The 16,033-nt window shown below is 34.8% G+C and overlaps 2 protein-coding genes across 5 annotated transcripts in view; one reads left to right on the top strand and one right to left on the bottom strand.

Moving 5' to 3' along the window:
• Positions 1–170: 170 nt before the first annotated feature.
• Positions 171–7,476, bottom strand: ppic (peptidylprolyl isomerase C). Of its 2 annotated transcripts, XM_077589192.1 has the most exons (6): positions 7,244–7,470; positions 5,809–5,922; positions 3,920–4,013; positions 3,793–3,860; positions 3,597–3,713; positions 171–810 (listed from the first exon to the last, which is right to left on the bottom strand). In XM_077589192.1, the coding sequence occupies exons 1-6, from the start codon at positions 7,355–7,357 to the stop codon at positions 682–684; spliced, it is 636 nt and encodes a 211-aa protein (XP_077445318.1). In that variant the 5' UTR covers positions 7,358–7,470; the 3' UTR covers positions 171–681. The 2 variants fall into 2 exon arrangements, with proteins under 2 accessions (XP_077445318.1, XP_077445319.1); XM_077589193.1 differs by lacking the exon at positions 3,597–3,713 and having other exon boundaries at positions 7,244–7,476.
• Positions 7,168–16,033, top strand: part of prdm6 (PR domain containing 6) — a 32,195-nt gene continuing 23,329 nt past the window's right edge. For 2 of the 3 annotated variants that reach the window (XM_077589127.1, XM_077589129.1), the window contains exons 1-3: positions 7,168–7,505; positions 11,630–11,668; positions 15,193–15,395. The gene's annotated coding sequence lies outside the window, so the exon portion shown is untranslated. The remainder of the gene's footprint in view (positions 7,506–11,629; positions 11,669–15,192; positions 15,396–16,033) is intronic. The other variant, XM_077589128.1, reaches the window with a different exon arrangement.

Genomic DNA, 16,033 nt, shown 5'->3' with positions numbered 1-16,033 from the left:
TTAAGGGTGAGGCTTATACATGGGGGCGGCTTATATGCGAGTAAAAACGGTATACACTGAGGCAGTCAATATTAGGCTAATTTTTAAAAAACTGAATAGTTTGCATTTTATTATGCAATAAAATGTGTATCGAAACATTTTAAATCATTTCCAAAATAAAATAGGCAAACAAGGAAGCAGATTGTTTATTGAGGATTCACATTTATTGGAAATAACAATAATACTATTATTAGTGACATGTGAATTTTTAGTGGTTAAAAAAGGAACAGTGATATAAGATGCTAACATGCTAGTTAGCATCATTTCAAGTAAAGACTCAATATGATATGTTTCTTTAAAAAAGTGTTGCTACAGTTTGCATATATTTCCAGAACATTTCCCTTCTTTTTCCTAAATATTGTAAATGCATAACAAAGATGTCTCCATTCACATTTAAACATTTTGTGCATCCGTGCTAATTTCAACAAATGAATAAATATGATAAATATGGCACTTTTCATTTCATGTAAAAAATATTTCCCCAATATATTGCAACATAAATACTTAAAATATCTTTATGAGGGGTTTAGAAGACAAAAACAGTTGCATGCTTTTTCCCGAAAGAATTAACAAATGCCTCAGTTTGGCACTTTTTGAGATTTTTTTTCTTTCTTTCCCAGAAGTAATGATTATTTTGCTGGTCTACCATCCGTCTACGTCAACAATAAATGGTTCTTTGACTGCGATGTGTCCGCTGTTGACCACGACGCACTCGGCGTATGGCAGGTTTCTTTCGTTGGTGTCCTGAAGTTCGATAGTGTGCACTACAGACTAAAAAAAAATAACATTGGCACTTATGTTATTATGACCATTAATACGAAATACAGGAATACCTTAAGATACGAGTATAATGCGTTCCGGGACCGAGCTTGTATGTCAATTTACTCGTAACTCAAACGAACGTTTCCCATAGAAATGAACTAAAAACAAATTAATTCGTTCCAGCCCTCTGAAAAAACACCCAAAAACAAGATACTATTGGATTGGATTTTTTTTTTTATTTGTTCCAATTTGCCATCTATTAACAAAGTAACAAATAACTAGTGGTTTAATAGTACTAAAATGTGTTTAATAGTACAGTGGTACCTCGACCTACGACATGCTCGAGGTACGATGAAAATTATGATCGAATAATTCGCCCTAGATACGATCAAAATTTCGAGATGCGACCAAGCCAGGTGACCATGACATGAGAGGCTGTTTATCATTGTAGTGCACTGTCTTTTTTTGCCGCATCTCTTTCCTGTATAACAGATATCTATGAGCACTGAATGGTTTCTTTCGCCTACACATGGACCAGACAACGCGCATGCGCGGGCAAAAAGAGGGCTTTCTGGGTAATGAAGTATACTCGTGCACACAACACCGATAGGCAATGGCACCCTTTCTCAGAATCAAACTTCATTACCCACAATCAATACGTGGGTAAGCTCAGCTGTTGCATTTCCTGCTTTTCCTTCCTTAGCCTGTTAGCTCCTGCGATCGATCATTCAAGACTACTTTTCGTTGGCAAGTGGTCGTGCGTTATCCTATTGTGAGGACATTTGTGTGCATCATTTTGGGAATATTTTGAAGGGAATACAACAGCAAACAGCCCATCGATAGCGAACGTGAGGGTAGAGGCGTGGAAAACAGCTAAACCGGAGAACAAAGGTACTAAAAAAAATAAAACAAAATTAGAATTCAGTTTTGTGTAAAGTTACATTAAACATATGTTTGAGTGTGTCTGTATATATTAATCCAAGTTAATTTAAATTTGTTTGTTCGGTTACGAGTGCGTTGCCGTGGAAAGTCCTCCCCCCCACCCTCTATGTCCCTCTCTGTACCCTCCGCGAAATCCGTCTAATTTTAGTTCTATTAAACACATTTTATTACTATTAAACCACTAGTTATGTGTTACTTTGTTAATAGATGGCGAATTAGAAGAAATAAAACATTTTTTTCCAATCCAATATCCGGTTTTTGGTGTTTTTTCAGAGGGTTGGAACGAATTCATTTGTTTTTAGTTCATTTCAATGGGAAACATGCGCTCGAGTTACGAAAAGCTCGACATACGATCTCAGTCCCGGAACGGATTAAGATCGTATGTCGAGGTACCACTGTACTAAAATTAGACGGAGAGACTTTTTGCACGGCAACGCGCTCGTAACATAACATAAATAAATTTAAATGAACTTGGATTACGATGCAGACACACTCAAAAATAAATTTAATCTAACCTTACACGAAAACTTAATTCTAATTTTGTTTTCAATTTTGATACCTTTCTTCTCCTGGCCCGGTTGGCTATGATCTGCAATAAAACATTACGTTATTGTGTAAAGTATTGTATGGAGTTCTTAGCTTCGAGACAGACGGTAGCGGAGACTTGACACATTTTCGCTACTTTTGTGACACTACGCAACATAACAAACATTAAATTTAACCAAAATGAACTTTATTTTAAGGGGTTGTTTTTTTGAATTAATGATTTTGAAAACTGTTTTACAAATTAGTTTATTTTTCGGGTTGTTGTTTTTTTTTTAATTATGTTTGAAAACTCTTTCAGATGAATTTTCTGGGGTGTTTTTATTTTTTCCCCTTAATTTTTTTTTTAGGTTTTTTTTTTAAATTAATTATTTTGAAAACTGCTTTTTAAATTAAGTTATTTTTCAGGTTTTTTTTTTTAATTAATGATTTTGAAAACTTTTTTCAAATTAATTTATTTTTCGGGTTGTTTTTTTTGAATTAATGATTTTGAAAACTGTTTTTCAAATTATTATTATTTTTTTAAATTATGTTTGAAAACTCTTTCAGATTTATTTTCTGGGGTGTTTTTATTTTTCCCCTTAATTTATTAATATGTTTTAGGTTGTTTTTTTTAATTAATGATTTTGAAAACTTTTTCAAATTAATTTATTTTTCAGGTTGTTTTTTTGAATTAATGATTTTGAAAACTGTTTTTCAAATTAATTTATTTCCCAGGTTGTTTTTTTAAATTATGTTTGAAAACTCTTTCAGATTTATTTCCTGGTGTTTTTATTTTTTTCCCTTAATTAATTTATTTTTTTAGGTTGTTTTTTTAATCATTTATTATGGAAAACTTCGTTTTTCAAATGAATTTAATTATGGGGTTGTTTTTTTAATTATTTTTTTGAAACTCAATTTTTCAAACTAATTTATTCTTGGGGTTGATTTTTAAAATATTTTTGAAAACTCTTTTTTAAATGAATCTATTTTCTTGGGTTGTTTCTTGAATTTTCTTTGTTTTTTCAAGTGACTTCATTTTCTGTTTCCAGTGTTGTTTTTCAAATTAATTAATTTAGCTTAGCTTAAATTTACTTCGCTTCCTATACACACACTTCACAATGGAGGTAACTTTGTTGTGCTATAACCAAAGCAAAGGTATTAAAGTATTCCGCCGCGGTTTTCGAGTCGGAACTAGCAGCTTCTCCGTGCCTCACAAACAAGTTCGTTTTTTAAAGTTATCCAACGAAAAATGTCCTCGCAATATTCTTCGTACCACAAAATTTCTCATATGCCAAGGTATTCCTGTACAATAACATGTTTTGACGCACCATGCCGTCCAAAACTTTCCCAAAAACCACATGTTTCCCATCCAGCCACGGTGCTCTAGTGGCCAGAATGAAGAACTGCGAGCCGTTGGTGTCTGCGCCAGCATTGGCCATACTGACCTAAAAAAATTTTTTTTTAATTCTCGGAAATATTCTTTCTGTTATGTTAGTTTCAGAAAACAGTACTAAAACGACATACCCATCCAGCAGAGCTGTGTTTTAGCCGAAAGTTTTCATCGGGGAACGTCGTCCCGTAGATACTGTGACCTGAAAAACAGTATATACCTTACTCCAATCAACACAATCGGTATAAACAGGAGTTGTACCTCCAGTTCCGTCTCCTGCGGTGAAGTCTCCTCCTTGGATCATAAAATCTTTGATAACTCTGTGGAATTTTGTGCCTTTGTAGCCGTATCCTTTCTACACACAAACACACAAATACCGTATTTTTTGGACTATAAGTCGCACCCGAATAGAATACAGTGGTACCTCGAGATACGAGCTTAATTCATTCCGGGACTGAGCTCGTATGTCGATATTCTCGTAACTCGAACGAACGTTTCCCATTGAAATGAACTAAAAACAAATTAATTCGTTTCCAACCCTCTGTAAAAAAACACCAAAAACAAGATATCGCATTGGAATTTTTTTTGTATTTCTTCTAATTTCTAAAAATTAACAAAGTATCAAATAACTAGTGGTTTAATAGTATACTAAAATGTGTTTAATAGTACTAAAATTATACGGATTTCGAAGGGGGAGAGAAAGACCTCACGTTCGCTATTGATGGGCTGTTTGCTTTTGTATTCCCTTAAAAATAATCCAAAAATGATGCACACAAATGTCCTCACAATAGGATAACGCACGACCACTTGCTAACGAGAAGTAATCTATACTCCTCGTATTAGCGATCGCTCCACCATTCGAGTGACGGGGAAAAAAAACACTGAAAAAAATGCAACGCTCCGCCCAGTGCTCGTAGATATCTGTTATACACGAAAGAGATGCGGCAAAAAAGACGTTTTTTGGCTTATTTCAATACTGACAATCTTAATAGATTTTAGTTTTGTTTAACTAGCGTATGGACCCGAATCTGAGACGATCCTGATTATAAGACGACCTCGTCTTTTTCAAGACTGAAGTTTGAAAAAAGACTTTTAGAGCACCAAATTCAATTTTTATACAGAAAATAATGACAGTATGATTATAACAATACAGTGGTACCTCGAGATACGAGTTTAATTCGTTCCGGGACTGAGCTTGTATGTTGATTTATTTGTAACTCGAACGAACGTTTCCCATTGAAATGAACTAAAAACAAATGAATTCGTTCCCACCCTCTGAATAAACACCCAAAACAGGATAATGGATTGGAAAAACATTTTAGTTTCTTCTAATTCGCCATCTATTAGCAAAGTAACACTTAACTAACCAAACACTAAACTTAATTCAAATTTTGTTTTAAATTTGATACCTTTCTTCTCCCGGGATGGCTTTATTTGCCCCGCCTCCACCCTGACTTTCAGATGCAACCTATCGAGGGTTGTTTGCTTTTGTCTTGCCTTCAAGATATTCCCAAAATGATGCACACAAATGTCCTCACAATAGGATAACGCACGACCACTTGCTAACGAGAAGTAGTATATACTCCTCTCGTATTAGCGATCGCTCCGCCATTCTTGACTGTCTAATGGAGAAAAAACACTGAAAAAATGCAACGCTTCGCCCAGTGCTCGTAGATATCTGTTATACACGAAAGAGATGCGGCACCTGGCTTTCTCGTATCTCGAAATTTGTCTCGTATCTAGAGATAATTATATGCTCGAAATTTTACTCTTATCTCAAATTGCTCGTATCTCGAATTGCTCGTATGTCGAGGTACCACTGTACGCAGACGCCAAACACGGCACAAAGTTAGGCAAAAAAATATGCAATGGTACCTCTACTTACAAATGGTTCAACATCTGAATTTTTCAGGTTAAAAATCGGCAAAAATTGGCATACTTCTATCATTTTTAAAGGGTTTATAATGATCAGTATTAAGGATTGAGGAATGAATTAGGCTAATTGAAAATATGCCTCTACTTACGAAAAAAATCCAAGTTACAAAAAAATATATACATTTCTAAAAAAAAAACACGATTTATAGTCCAGAAAATATGGTAGACACACTTGGACCTTGTTTAAAAGGAACACCCAGGTTTTGCCGCCTTACCTCTCCGGTAGCCAGGGTGACAAAATTGTTGACAGTGAGCGGGACCACCTCCCCAAAGAGGCCAATGACGATGCGGCCCACCTCGTGACCCGCCACTGTGATGTCAAAAAACACCTGCACGCACACACATCATTGCTGCCGATCAATCAGAGTCACCAAAAGTTAGTTGACATTCTCATAAAAGGTCACTTTTTTGCTGACTCTACTAAAGTGTGTCATTTGATTACTGTGTAGAAATAAGTTTTTTTTTTCAGCCAATTGGTTGCCACTGATAACCAAACAAGTACTTGGATATGTGATTTTATCAATTTTTATCCATCAAATGTCGCAATTTCACGGAAGCTTATTGCATTCACCTTAAAAATAAAAAAGCCGTGGTTATTTTTCAAATTAATTAATTTTTGATTTTTTTTAAATTATTATTTGAACACTCCATTTTTTATTTTTGGGGGTTGTTTCTTGAATTTTCTTTTGTTTTACAAAATTATTTTCTATTTCTAGTGTTGTTGTTGTTTTTTTAAAATCTGTTTTGTTAATTAATTTATATTTTGAGGTGTTTTTTTTAAATTATTTTTGAAAACTTTTTAGTATTGTTTCTTGAATTTTTTTCTGTTTTTCAGATGAATTTTCTATTTTTAGTGTTGTTGTTTTTTTATTTTCATTTTTCAAATGTATTTTTTAGGGGTTGTTTTTATTTTTTTCCCCCTTCATTTTTCAATTTAATTTATTTTTGTAGTTTTTTTTTATTATTCATTTTTACAATTAATTTATTTTAGAGCTTGTTTTTGAATCAATTGTTTTTAAAAACGTTATTTTGGGGGTTGTTGTTTTTAAAATATTTTTTGAAATTTCAGTTTTTCAAATGAATCTATTTTCTTGGGTTGCTTCTTGAATTTTCTTTTCTTTGCTTTTTCAAATTACTTTAATTTCTGTTGCCAGTGTTATGTTCTTTAAATCTGTTTTTCAAATTAATTTATATTGAATTATTTTTAAAAAGCCGTTTTTCGAATTAATTTATTTTCGAGTGTTGTTGTTGTTTTTTTAAGTCTACGTTTTTCAATTTTTTTTTAATTAATTATTTTTGAAAACTCAGTTTTTTATTTTTACAACCCCAAAAATAAATAAAAAATAAAACAGCCATGGTTTTTATTATTATTATTATTATTATCATTATTATTATTTTTTAAATGATTGCAATTGGCAGTCGCACAGATAAACAACAACTATTCGGGCCTACACGAACCACGTGACCACCAGGCGGCCACATAAGCGAATGTCGCAGCTGTAAATGTAAAATAGGAATTAAAATCTCGTTTTGCATCGCGATAATCAAATGTCATAGCCTGCGAAATGGCGCGAATCCCTGCGGGCGCACACCGGAGCAATTAAGGAACGCACAAGCTAACAACACGAAGGCGCAGATGCTAACGCGTACCTTCTCGGTGACTTTAGGGCCGTTTAGACCGCTCCGCGACGCCGCCGCCGAGTGGAGGAAGGCGGCGTGGAGGAACAGGAGCAGCAGCGGCAGAAGCACCGAGCGAGGCTCCATTTGGTTCCGGGGAGGAGGAATCGCTGCTACGGGGCTCTGCTGGGAGGACGGCCGCAGAACGTGGCGTCAATGGCGGACACGTCATCAGGATGCGCCCCGCCCCTCATCCACAAGAGAAGAATTGAATGGAGAGAGAGAAGGAAACGAGGTGAGGAGAAATAGACCTTTATTGACATGCACGCTGTTAAATATAACGTAATTCAATTCAAATCACATTTTTTTAAAATATATTACAAAAAAACATTCGAATTGTTAAAACATTAATGTAATTTAACGAGGCTTTACATTTTTTATATACTATATATTTTAAATATCACTAACTACACTACAGGTGTGCGGCCAGCAAAAGTAAATTATGTATGTCAACGTTATTTCATGCTAAAATTAAAATAATATGGATACATATAGAGAATAGTTATCTTTTTTTCTTCGAAGTATATTTTGAAATTCTCGAAAAAATGTAAAAATTCATTTCTTTTTCCGTTTGCTTATGCTCACGAGGGTCACGGGGGTGCTGGAGCCTTAAAATCAAATTGTTCCAGTTATTTATTTTTAAAAATCTAATACATAAATAAATAATCATATTTCCTGTTTTCCACAATTGTTTTCCAAAATGTAATGTATTTCTAAAAATATATTTTTAATGAAATGTACATAAAGGAAATATGTTTGTTCTTTAGGCAAAAAGATTAAAATAAATAATGTAAAAAAATACAAATATCTAGGATTTTTTTCATTCTTTTTCTATGCTATTTTTCCCCCCCACAAAAAATTCAACCATTTTATCGGAAAATGGGGAGTACATTTTTTGGTCAGCTAAGTGAATTGAGGATATAAAAAGAATTGGAGTAGCCAGTAAGTAGCTTATTTTGTTGTTTTGATTATTACATGTTACAAAAGACTACTTTGACCAAGTGTTAAATGACAAGTGGCCAATGAATTGTGTTGCTTTTTGGGTTTAACTGCAGTAAGATAGAGAGATGGATAGCTTGCGGGGGCTAATAATAACATGGGAACCAAAACGATGGGGCTTTAGCTAGCGTTGTTGGCATCAGCCTATGGTTTGAACCTGTGCGGTAAAATTCCATGTTCTTAAGTACCGCATTTTCTCGCATATACATGCCGTATTTGTCGCAAAAAAATAATGACTGAATCGAGGGTTTGGCTTATGTTCGCACAAATAATTACGAAACGCCATAACGCAAGACAATGCGGCCTATTCCAAAATAGAGAAAAGATAAACAGATAAAACGCTTAATCAAATATATTTTGACGTCTAGGAAAATAAACCGTATCTTGCATAAAACGTGAAAAAGGTCGCCGCCATCTTAGCTAGGGATGACAAACGAGATCGCTATGGACACACTTTCTGGTTGTAATGCTCACTTGACTTCCTTTTTTAATTTGTCAACGTGTGATGATTTTTCTTAAGATTTTCCCTTCAAAGTAACACATTTGTACTCCCTATTAAAACCATGAATATGGAGGTGAAAATTGTCAATCAGGGGGCGGCTTATACGAGAGAAATTGTAAAATTCAACCATTTTAAGGGTGCGGCTTATACGCGGAGGCGGCTAATATGCGAGAAAATATGGTAATTACTTCCTCCCCTGACCCAGTTTCAAATTACATATTCTAACATTGATAAACACTGAGTATTCGTCTACATTTTTTTCCATTGAGTCATACGCCCCCTGTCGGCTATTGTTTTCCCAACACGTCATCGTTTTTTAAGAACACTGATCCACAACGTTACATAAATATTTTTGTACCATCCCATTAGTTATGGGTCTGTCTGATTTTTTTGTTTATTTTTTTTAATACTCTTTGACAAGATTCTATTGTTTAATTAGTGTGTCAAAATCTGCTTTTTTTGAATGGTGCATTTATTTTGGGGGGGAATCAAGGAGTTAATGCTGTTTAAAGGGGATCAGTTGTGTGTGTTGAAGCTTTAATGGAGTTTTTTTAGTGCATTAAAGTGAAGCAAAGCTGCAAAAGAGAGTAAAAGTCCCCGATGAATATCTGTCAAAGCACATGAATTATAATAGTAAGCCTGCGGTGACCTTAACACACACACCCTCGCGCGCACCCACAATATGGGCGAGTGTGTACTTTTATCGGTCTCCTGTCAAAGCGACCCGTCCATTCGTCTTTTCTCACTGCCGTCTGCTGAATTAATTAACCAGGAATGTAAATGTTTTAATTGAATGTCAAACAGGGCCTTAACCACACACACACACACACACACACACGGACACGCACAAAAACAATAGACTTTTCAGGCTTGTTTGCCGTTAGATAAGTTGTATTACACTAATTGATTGGTTTTTGTTACCGCGGTTAATTGTAGTAAATGTCCTCCGTGTAGAGTTTATAATGTATTTTTTAAGGGTTGCAAAGCGACAAAATAATAAATATCTACATGAATATCATCCAAAGAAACAAGAAAAATTGCGCTGGATTATGCTATGTTACACTTAATCCGGTAAGAGTTGATGCTGAAATAATCACACGCTAGTAAAATGTTATGCTAGCTTTTATGGGTCGCTAATGTTAGCCGGAAGTGTCGGATCAGTATTAGCAGATCTTCATAAAAAAGATATGATTGGGACAACCCTGGTTATATTACTTAAGGTATTTTCCCGCATATTAGCCGCCTCCGCGGATAAGCCGTAGCCTTAAAATGGTTGAATTTTACAAATTCTCTCGTATAAGCCGCCCCTGTCATAATTTTCAAATCTAATTTATGCGCATATAAGCTGTACCCTCGATTCAGTCATTTTTTTTAGTGACAAATACGGCGTATATACGAGAAAATACGGTAGTTGTTAGGTTATTTTAGTTGAGTTACTCTACTTAATTTGGGTTGTGTTGCTAATTATCTGTTAGCTTGTAATGCTACATTGTTGATGTTACGCGTTTAAATGCAAGTTTTTCCCCGTTTTTCTTGTTTTTATGCATTTGGAATGTCGCGGTATTTACTCTATTTTAGCAAATGTTCTCATGTTTTCACCTTGGTTTTTTTAACTTGTAAAATGATGTCATCAATAATGCTAAATTACTTGTAGCGTAACGTTTATGTTAAATATTTATCGATTCGTTTTTGGTGCTGGGTTGGTTAAATCCGTTGTGTTGCTTTGTTTGTTTTGTACGTCTTGTTACTTTTGGTTATTAAATATGTGACCGTAGATGTGTAATATTTGTCTTTTGTTACCTTTTATTACGTAGTTATGCTAAGTTGTTGTTCTGAATGTATTGCTTTTCACTTGTGGAGCTCAAGTCCACTTTTTGGTTTTATGTTTTGTGTGATTTTATTCTTAAGATATCATTGTTCATTTCCAGTTGATGTTGTTGATTAGCGCGTTGCGTGTGTATGTGTGTTTTTGCTTGTTAATAAGTTGTTTTTGTGTGCAAATAATTAGCTTTCCTTGTAGAAAATGATGAATTTGGGCAGTTAATTCATCGATCGGTCGATGCGCTGGGCTGTGGAAAAGTCATTAATCAATGCGTGAAAAAAGCTAATTCTCCTCCCGCCGCTTCTTCTGAGACAACACAAAAACAACACAAAAACAACACAACACACACCCCGTACACACTTCATATTGCTCCAGAAAAAGTGACCCCGCCCCTCCCCCATTCCGGCCACTTTGATTTTTAAGCATTTTTTGGTTATTAGATCATTTACTGTGACTCTACACTTTTTAAAACATTTACAAAATATTTAGAAAAAAAATTATATACAAGATTACATTGTAATGAAGTCTAAAAGGACAATAATAGATTTGTTTCTCATGAATGTTCATTCAGGAAAAATCATTTTTAAACTAGATTTGTTTTTTTGTGACATTAATTTACAGAATTTAAAAATGTTATTCATTAATTCGTCTTAGGTACTATCTCTAATTATTTTTTTTAGTCCACATGACTAATTGGAAGTTTCATTTTTTATTGAAATGGCTAATTATTGAAGTACTAATTGTGATATGTGATTTTGTTCGTGGTTTCGTTACTTGGATTATTCGTAAGTAGAAGCATATTTAACAATTCATTGCGAAATTGCGAGTGGCAGCTGAGAAAACATACATAAACACAACTTAAGAACTTCTTACTATTATAGTAATTCAATATAAAATAAGCTTCTATGTGGGAAAAATTCAAGTTACAAAACCAATTCTGGAACCAATTAATTTTGTAACATGAAAATCAAGACACGATTGACGAATAATGCAATAAAAAAATGACTAAAAAGTTGCATTTTTTTCTTCCGTGCAGGATTGTCGTCAAAAAACAACTACGCGACGTGACGAATGGGTGAGTCTCTTCTGTTTTTCAACCCTTTCCTCTGATTTGACCAACGGGGTACCATTCCGAGACCACTCATCCATTTTATTATATTATAATGTACTTCTTTGTTAGCATTCAAAACAATCAACTCTCCCACATGTCGCAATCGGATCACATTTGTCGATTTAAAAGCTAGCCCGTTAGCATGGGAGCCACTAAACCCCCCACCCCTCCCCCCCCCCGTGGGCGGCTAGCCCGCATTCTTCTACAAAAAGTGAAAAAGTGTTTTTTTGGGCCGGCGAGAGTTCACGCCGAGACGCTGGCGTGTTTGTGTTTTTGTTCCTTATCAATCCAGAACCGCTCGCCAGGATGACGGATGGCGGCTGTCACGCCGACACTAGTCATAACAACGCGCGCGTTTATACGTGTTCCGCCGTTTAGCCCGCGTCCTTATCCGTGCTCGCGCTCGCTGACGGATGTGCGGCGAATGTGTGTTTGTGTGTGTAACCGACGGCTAGCAAGCTACGGGTCGCGGATAACAAGGCCGACCCAAAAACACAATGAGCTCAGCTGTAATCTGTCTTGTCTGCACAGTGCACACACATACGCACACACACGCACACACACACACGTTACTAAGGAAGTCCAAGCCAGTCATGCTAATAATACCAATCACTAAGTAATAATAGTAATAATCTTGATGTCAAACACAGTGCGTCAAAAAGGAAGAATTCAGGGGGGAAAACACATGTCATGTCTCCCGGGGCCTCTAGAGGGTGATAGTGTGTTTTATAAGTCAATGTGTTTCACAAATTGTTGCATTTACCGTATTTACTCGCATATAAGCCGCATTTGTCGGACAAAAAAAAGATGACTGAATCGAGGGTATGGCTTATATGCGCATAAAAAGACGAGATGCGCGAAACTGCAAGGTGACAAAGACGACACGCCATTACGCATTTATTTCAAAGGAGAGAAAAGATTATCAGATAAAACTATTAGCGAATTAGCTTAGCGGTGTTCGTTGATAGCGCTGGGGCACCTCATCTACACTGATACTCTGGTCAGAGAGTAATTCATCAACTCCCTTTATGAATTCCAAGAGGTTGACAGTAAGGACCCTAAGCTGCCCACTTATGTGCCTGAAGGAAAAGAACCTGCCTTTAATTAAACACAACAGAAAACATAGGAAATTTATAACATTGTGAAATTTTTATTTGTCATTAAAAAGGATCAGCTTCTCATCAAGGTAGACATATTTCATTTTTCAAACTTAATAATATGATGTTTTGTATTAACTTCCTTATGATATTGACCCTAATCATGTGCTTTTGATTCATACAGTGTCTCAGAAATATGACATAAGATGATTTTTATTAAGGTTTTCCCTTCAAATTAACACATTTGCACTCCCAATTAAAACCATGAATATGGAGGTGAAAATTGGGAATCAGGGGGCGGCTTATACGCGAGAAATTGTAAAATTCTAAAATTTTAAGGCACTTTTAAGGGTGCAGCTTATACGCGGAGGTGGCTTATATGCGAGTAAATACGCTAATTGCCTGTTGGAAATGATTGGACAGAAACACATTGGATGGCTTTCCTTGTTTTTAATTGTTTGTTTTTTTAAGTCGTTCTTACCATACCAAAAACAGCTGCCAAATACAGCAACATACATTTGTGTGTGTGTCGTTAGTCATTACAAAATATTTCTATTTTTTTGTAGGAATGTGTGGAATAGATCAAGTAAAAGTTCATCTTTCGACATTTTATGTGACAAACATGTTTTTAATTCTTAGTTTGACTTTTAAGGGAGATTTACTATGATGATTTTGGTCATTTTGTTCTCAACGTTCAATTATATGATTATTTTATACAAGACAACTGTTTATTGACATTTACAATCATATTTATTGGTTCTTTTTTGTATAGATTTAAAATAGACAATTCAATTTCTATTAAGAAGGGAAAAAGGCACGTTAAACACTATTGAAAACAGGTGTTATTTTTGCGCACCTGAGCGATTATTGAAGTGCAAGACAAGCTTTTGATTAAGTGCACATCCCAGCAGAAAGAATCTTGTTTAACACTTTTTTAAAAACCCTGAATTTCATTTTTTTATGTTTTAATAGAGGAGAAAAACATCAATAAAAGCCAATATTTGTGGGAAGTTTTCCAAAAAGATGGAGTCAGACATTTCAGGGACTAATTTAGCCAATCAAGTGCGAGTATATCGGATTCTCTCTCCTACTCGTCACACATTGGCTGATGATCGTACGAAAAAACAAATGTTAAATATTCTGTGTTTTAGATTTAAAAAAAGACATTTACAAACACAAAATATTTCTTTTTATATTTTGATTAATAAAAGTATTTCTTTTATTTTTTATTAAAGAATAAAATCAGAAGAGTAATCATCCCCAGTGCTATTTATTTTACTAAATGTTTGACTTTTAAAAACATTGTTGGATTAAAACAATACTGGAAACCCATAATTATTCAGCTTTTTTATTTTAAAATGAATCAATATTTCCCTTTTTATCTTTTTGATTCTTTGTTTTCATTAAAAAAAGGAAAGACAGAAAATTTAGTTTAATTAACATGTTATAATTTTTTTGTTACTTAAACAAAAATAGGTGGAAAAGAGTAAACCTTCCATTTTATTTATTTATTTTCGTTTATATTTAAAAAACAACAGTTTTGATTTAAAAAAAACATAATTGGAAAAAAACTAAATATTATATTATTATTATTTTATTCATTATGCCTTTATGCACAAACTTATTCTCTACATATATCAATCATCTTAATTTGAACGTCATCATAAAACATGACACTTAGTGTATTTTCTCGCATATATGCCGTATTTGTCGCTAAAAAAATTATATAATATTAAAATCATGAATATGGAGGTGCAAATTGTCAATCTGGGGCGGCTTATACGAGAGAAATTGTAACATTTAACCATTTAAGGCAATTTTAAGGGTACGGCCTACCGTATTTTCTCGCATATAAGCCACCCCGTGTATAAACCGGCCCCTTAAAATTGCCTTAAAATCGTTGAATTTGACAATTTCTCGCGTATAAGCCGCCCCGATTCCCAATTTTCACCTCCATATTCATGATTTTAATAGGGAGTACAAATATGTTACTTTGAAATCTTAAGAAAAATTATCGCAGGTGGTATTACTAAGATACTCTATGAATCAAAAGCACATAATTAGGGTCAATATCATAAAGAAGTTATTAATTCATCCAATAATGGTTGTTTTCTTACTGCAAAACAGAAAATAACCAACAATAAGTAAATGTTAATTTGTCGACATCTCCTGGTGAAAAAGAGTATAGCAACGCTTTAAGTCTTGTGCGCATATAAGCCGTACCCTTGATTCAGTCATCATTTTTTAAAGTTACAAATACGGCTTATATGCGAGAAAATACGGTAATTTGTTTTTGCGGGCTGACGCTATGGAGTAAAGTTCAAAGTTCACACGGGGGTGTCGGAGGTCTTAGGAAGGGCGGGCACTCGGTCACGTGCTGTTTTTTTTTAGGGGGGCCGCAGAGATGCCCGCGACACATCATCATCATCTTCCTCCTCCTCTTCCTCTTCTTCGGGGGTCGGCGAGCGGGAGAAAGAGAGCGAGCGGACGAGCTAGCGAGCGAGTGAGCGGACGCGTGTTTCTCCATGAAGAGGAATCGAGTTGGGACGTCAGCGCTCCTCGGCCGGACACACACCCGCAGCCTCACCGCGCCAGTAAGTTCATTATCTTTTTCCTTCTTATTAGGACACCTTTGACACACTTAGATTTTTATTTTTATTTAAAAGTGGCGCCCAATCATGCGTTTCCTTTTTTTTTGTGTGAACTTTGCAAGTGTGTGAGCGATGTCGTTTTTCAAAATATCTCGATACACTTTAAGTGTGTTAAGTGCGTTCGCGCGTTGACGGAAAAAAAGTTGGTCTTTGAATGCAACAATTTCAAGTTCTCTACTTTTTATTTTATTTTATACATTTGGGTAAATTGCCATGGTATTGTTTGGGTTTTTGAAAGGTTTTTTGATGGGCTCACTCCACATTGTTTGCTGTTAAATTGATATATAATGTAATGTATATTTCCACAATGTTGACATTAATAATTCTATTTAATCACATTGAATACACGTCACGTCGTTTGTTATGCTTAATAGAATCACAATGCCACATTTATACCATTCTAATGTAAATATTTCATTTTTCTTTCCTTTTTATACTCCCATTTCTTTCGTGTAAAACATATCTATTTTCCAGTGTATATCCGTACATGCGTATGAACTCTTATCTCACCGTTATTTTAAATCGTAAATATTTTTACGCAAAATATGACGTCAAATTCAAAACGCCACATTCAATGGACT

The sequence above is a fragment of the Stigmatopora argus genome, chromosome 20 (assembly GCF_051989625.1).
Source record: "Stigmatopora argus isolate UIUO_Sarg chromosome 20, RoL_Sarg_1.0, whole genome shotgun sequence".
Classification (NCBI taxonomy): domain Eukaryota; kingdom Metazoa; phylum Chordata; class Actinopteri; order Syngnathiformes; family Syngnathidae; genus Stigmatopora; species Stigmatopora argus.
Note: the sequence above shows the minus strand (reverse complement) of the source record. Positions and strands in the feature narration are given on the sequence as shown.

Coding starts and splice junctions, on each gene's coding strand:
- ppic (XM_077589192.1), bottom strand. CDS start 7,357: ATGGAGCCTCGCTCGGTGCTTCTGCCGCTGCTGCTCCTGTTCCTCCAC. Junction 5,923..7,243: donor GCCCTAAAGTCACCGAGAAG/GTACGCGTTAGC, acceptor GTGTGCGTGCAG/GTGTTTTTTGACATCACAGT. Junction 3,714..3,792: donor AACACAGCTCTGCTGGATGG/GTATGTCGTTTT, acceptor AAATTTTTTTAG/GTCAGTATGGCCAATGCTGG.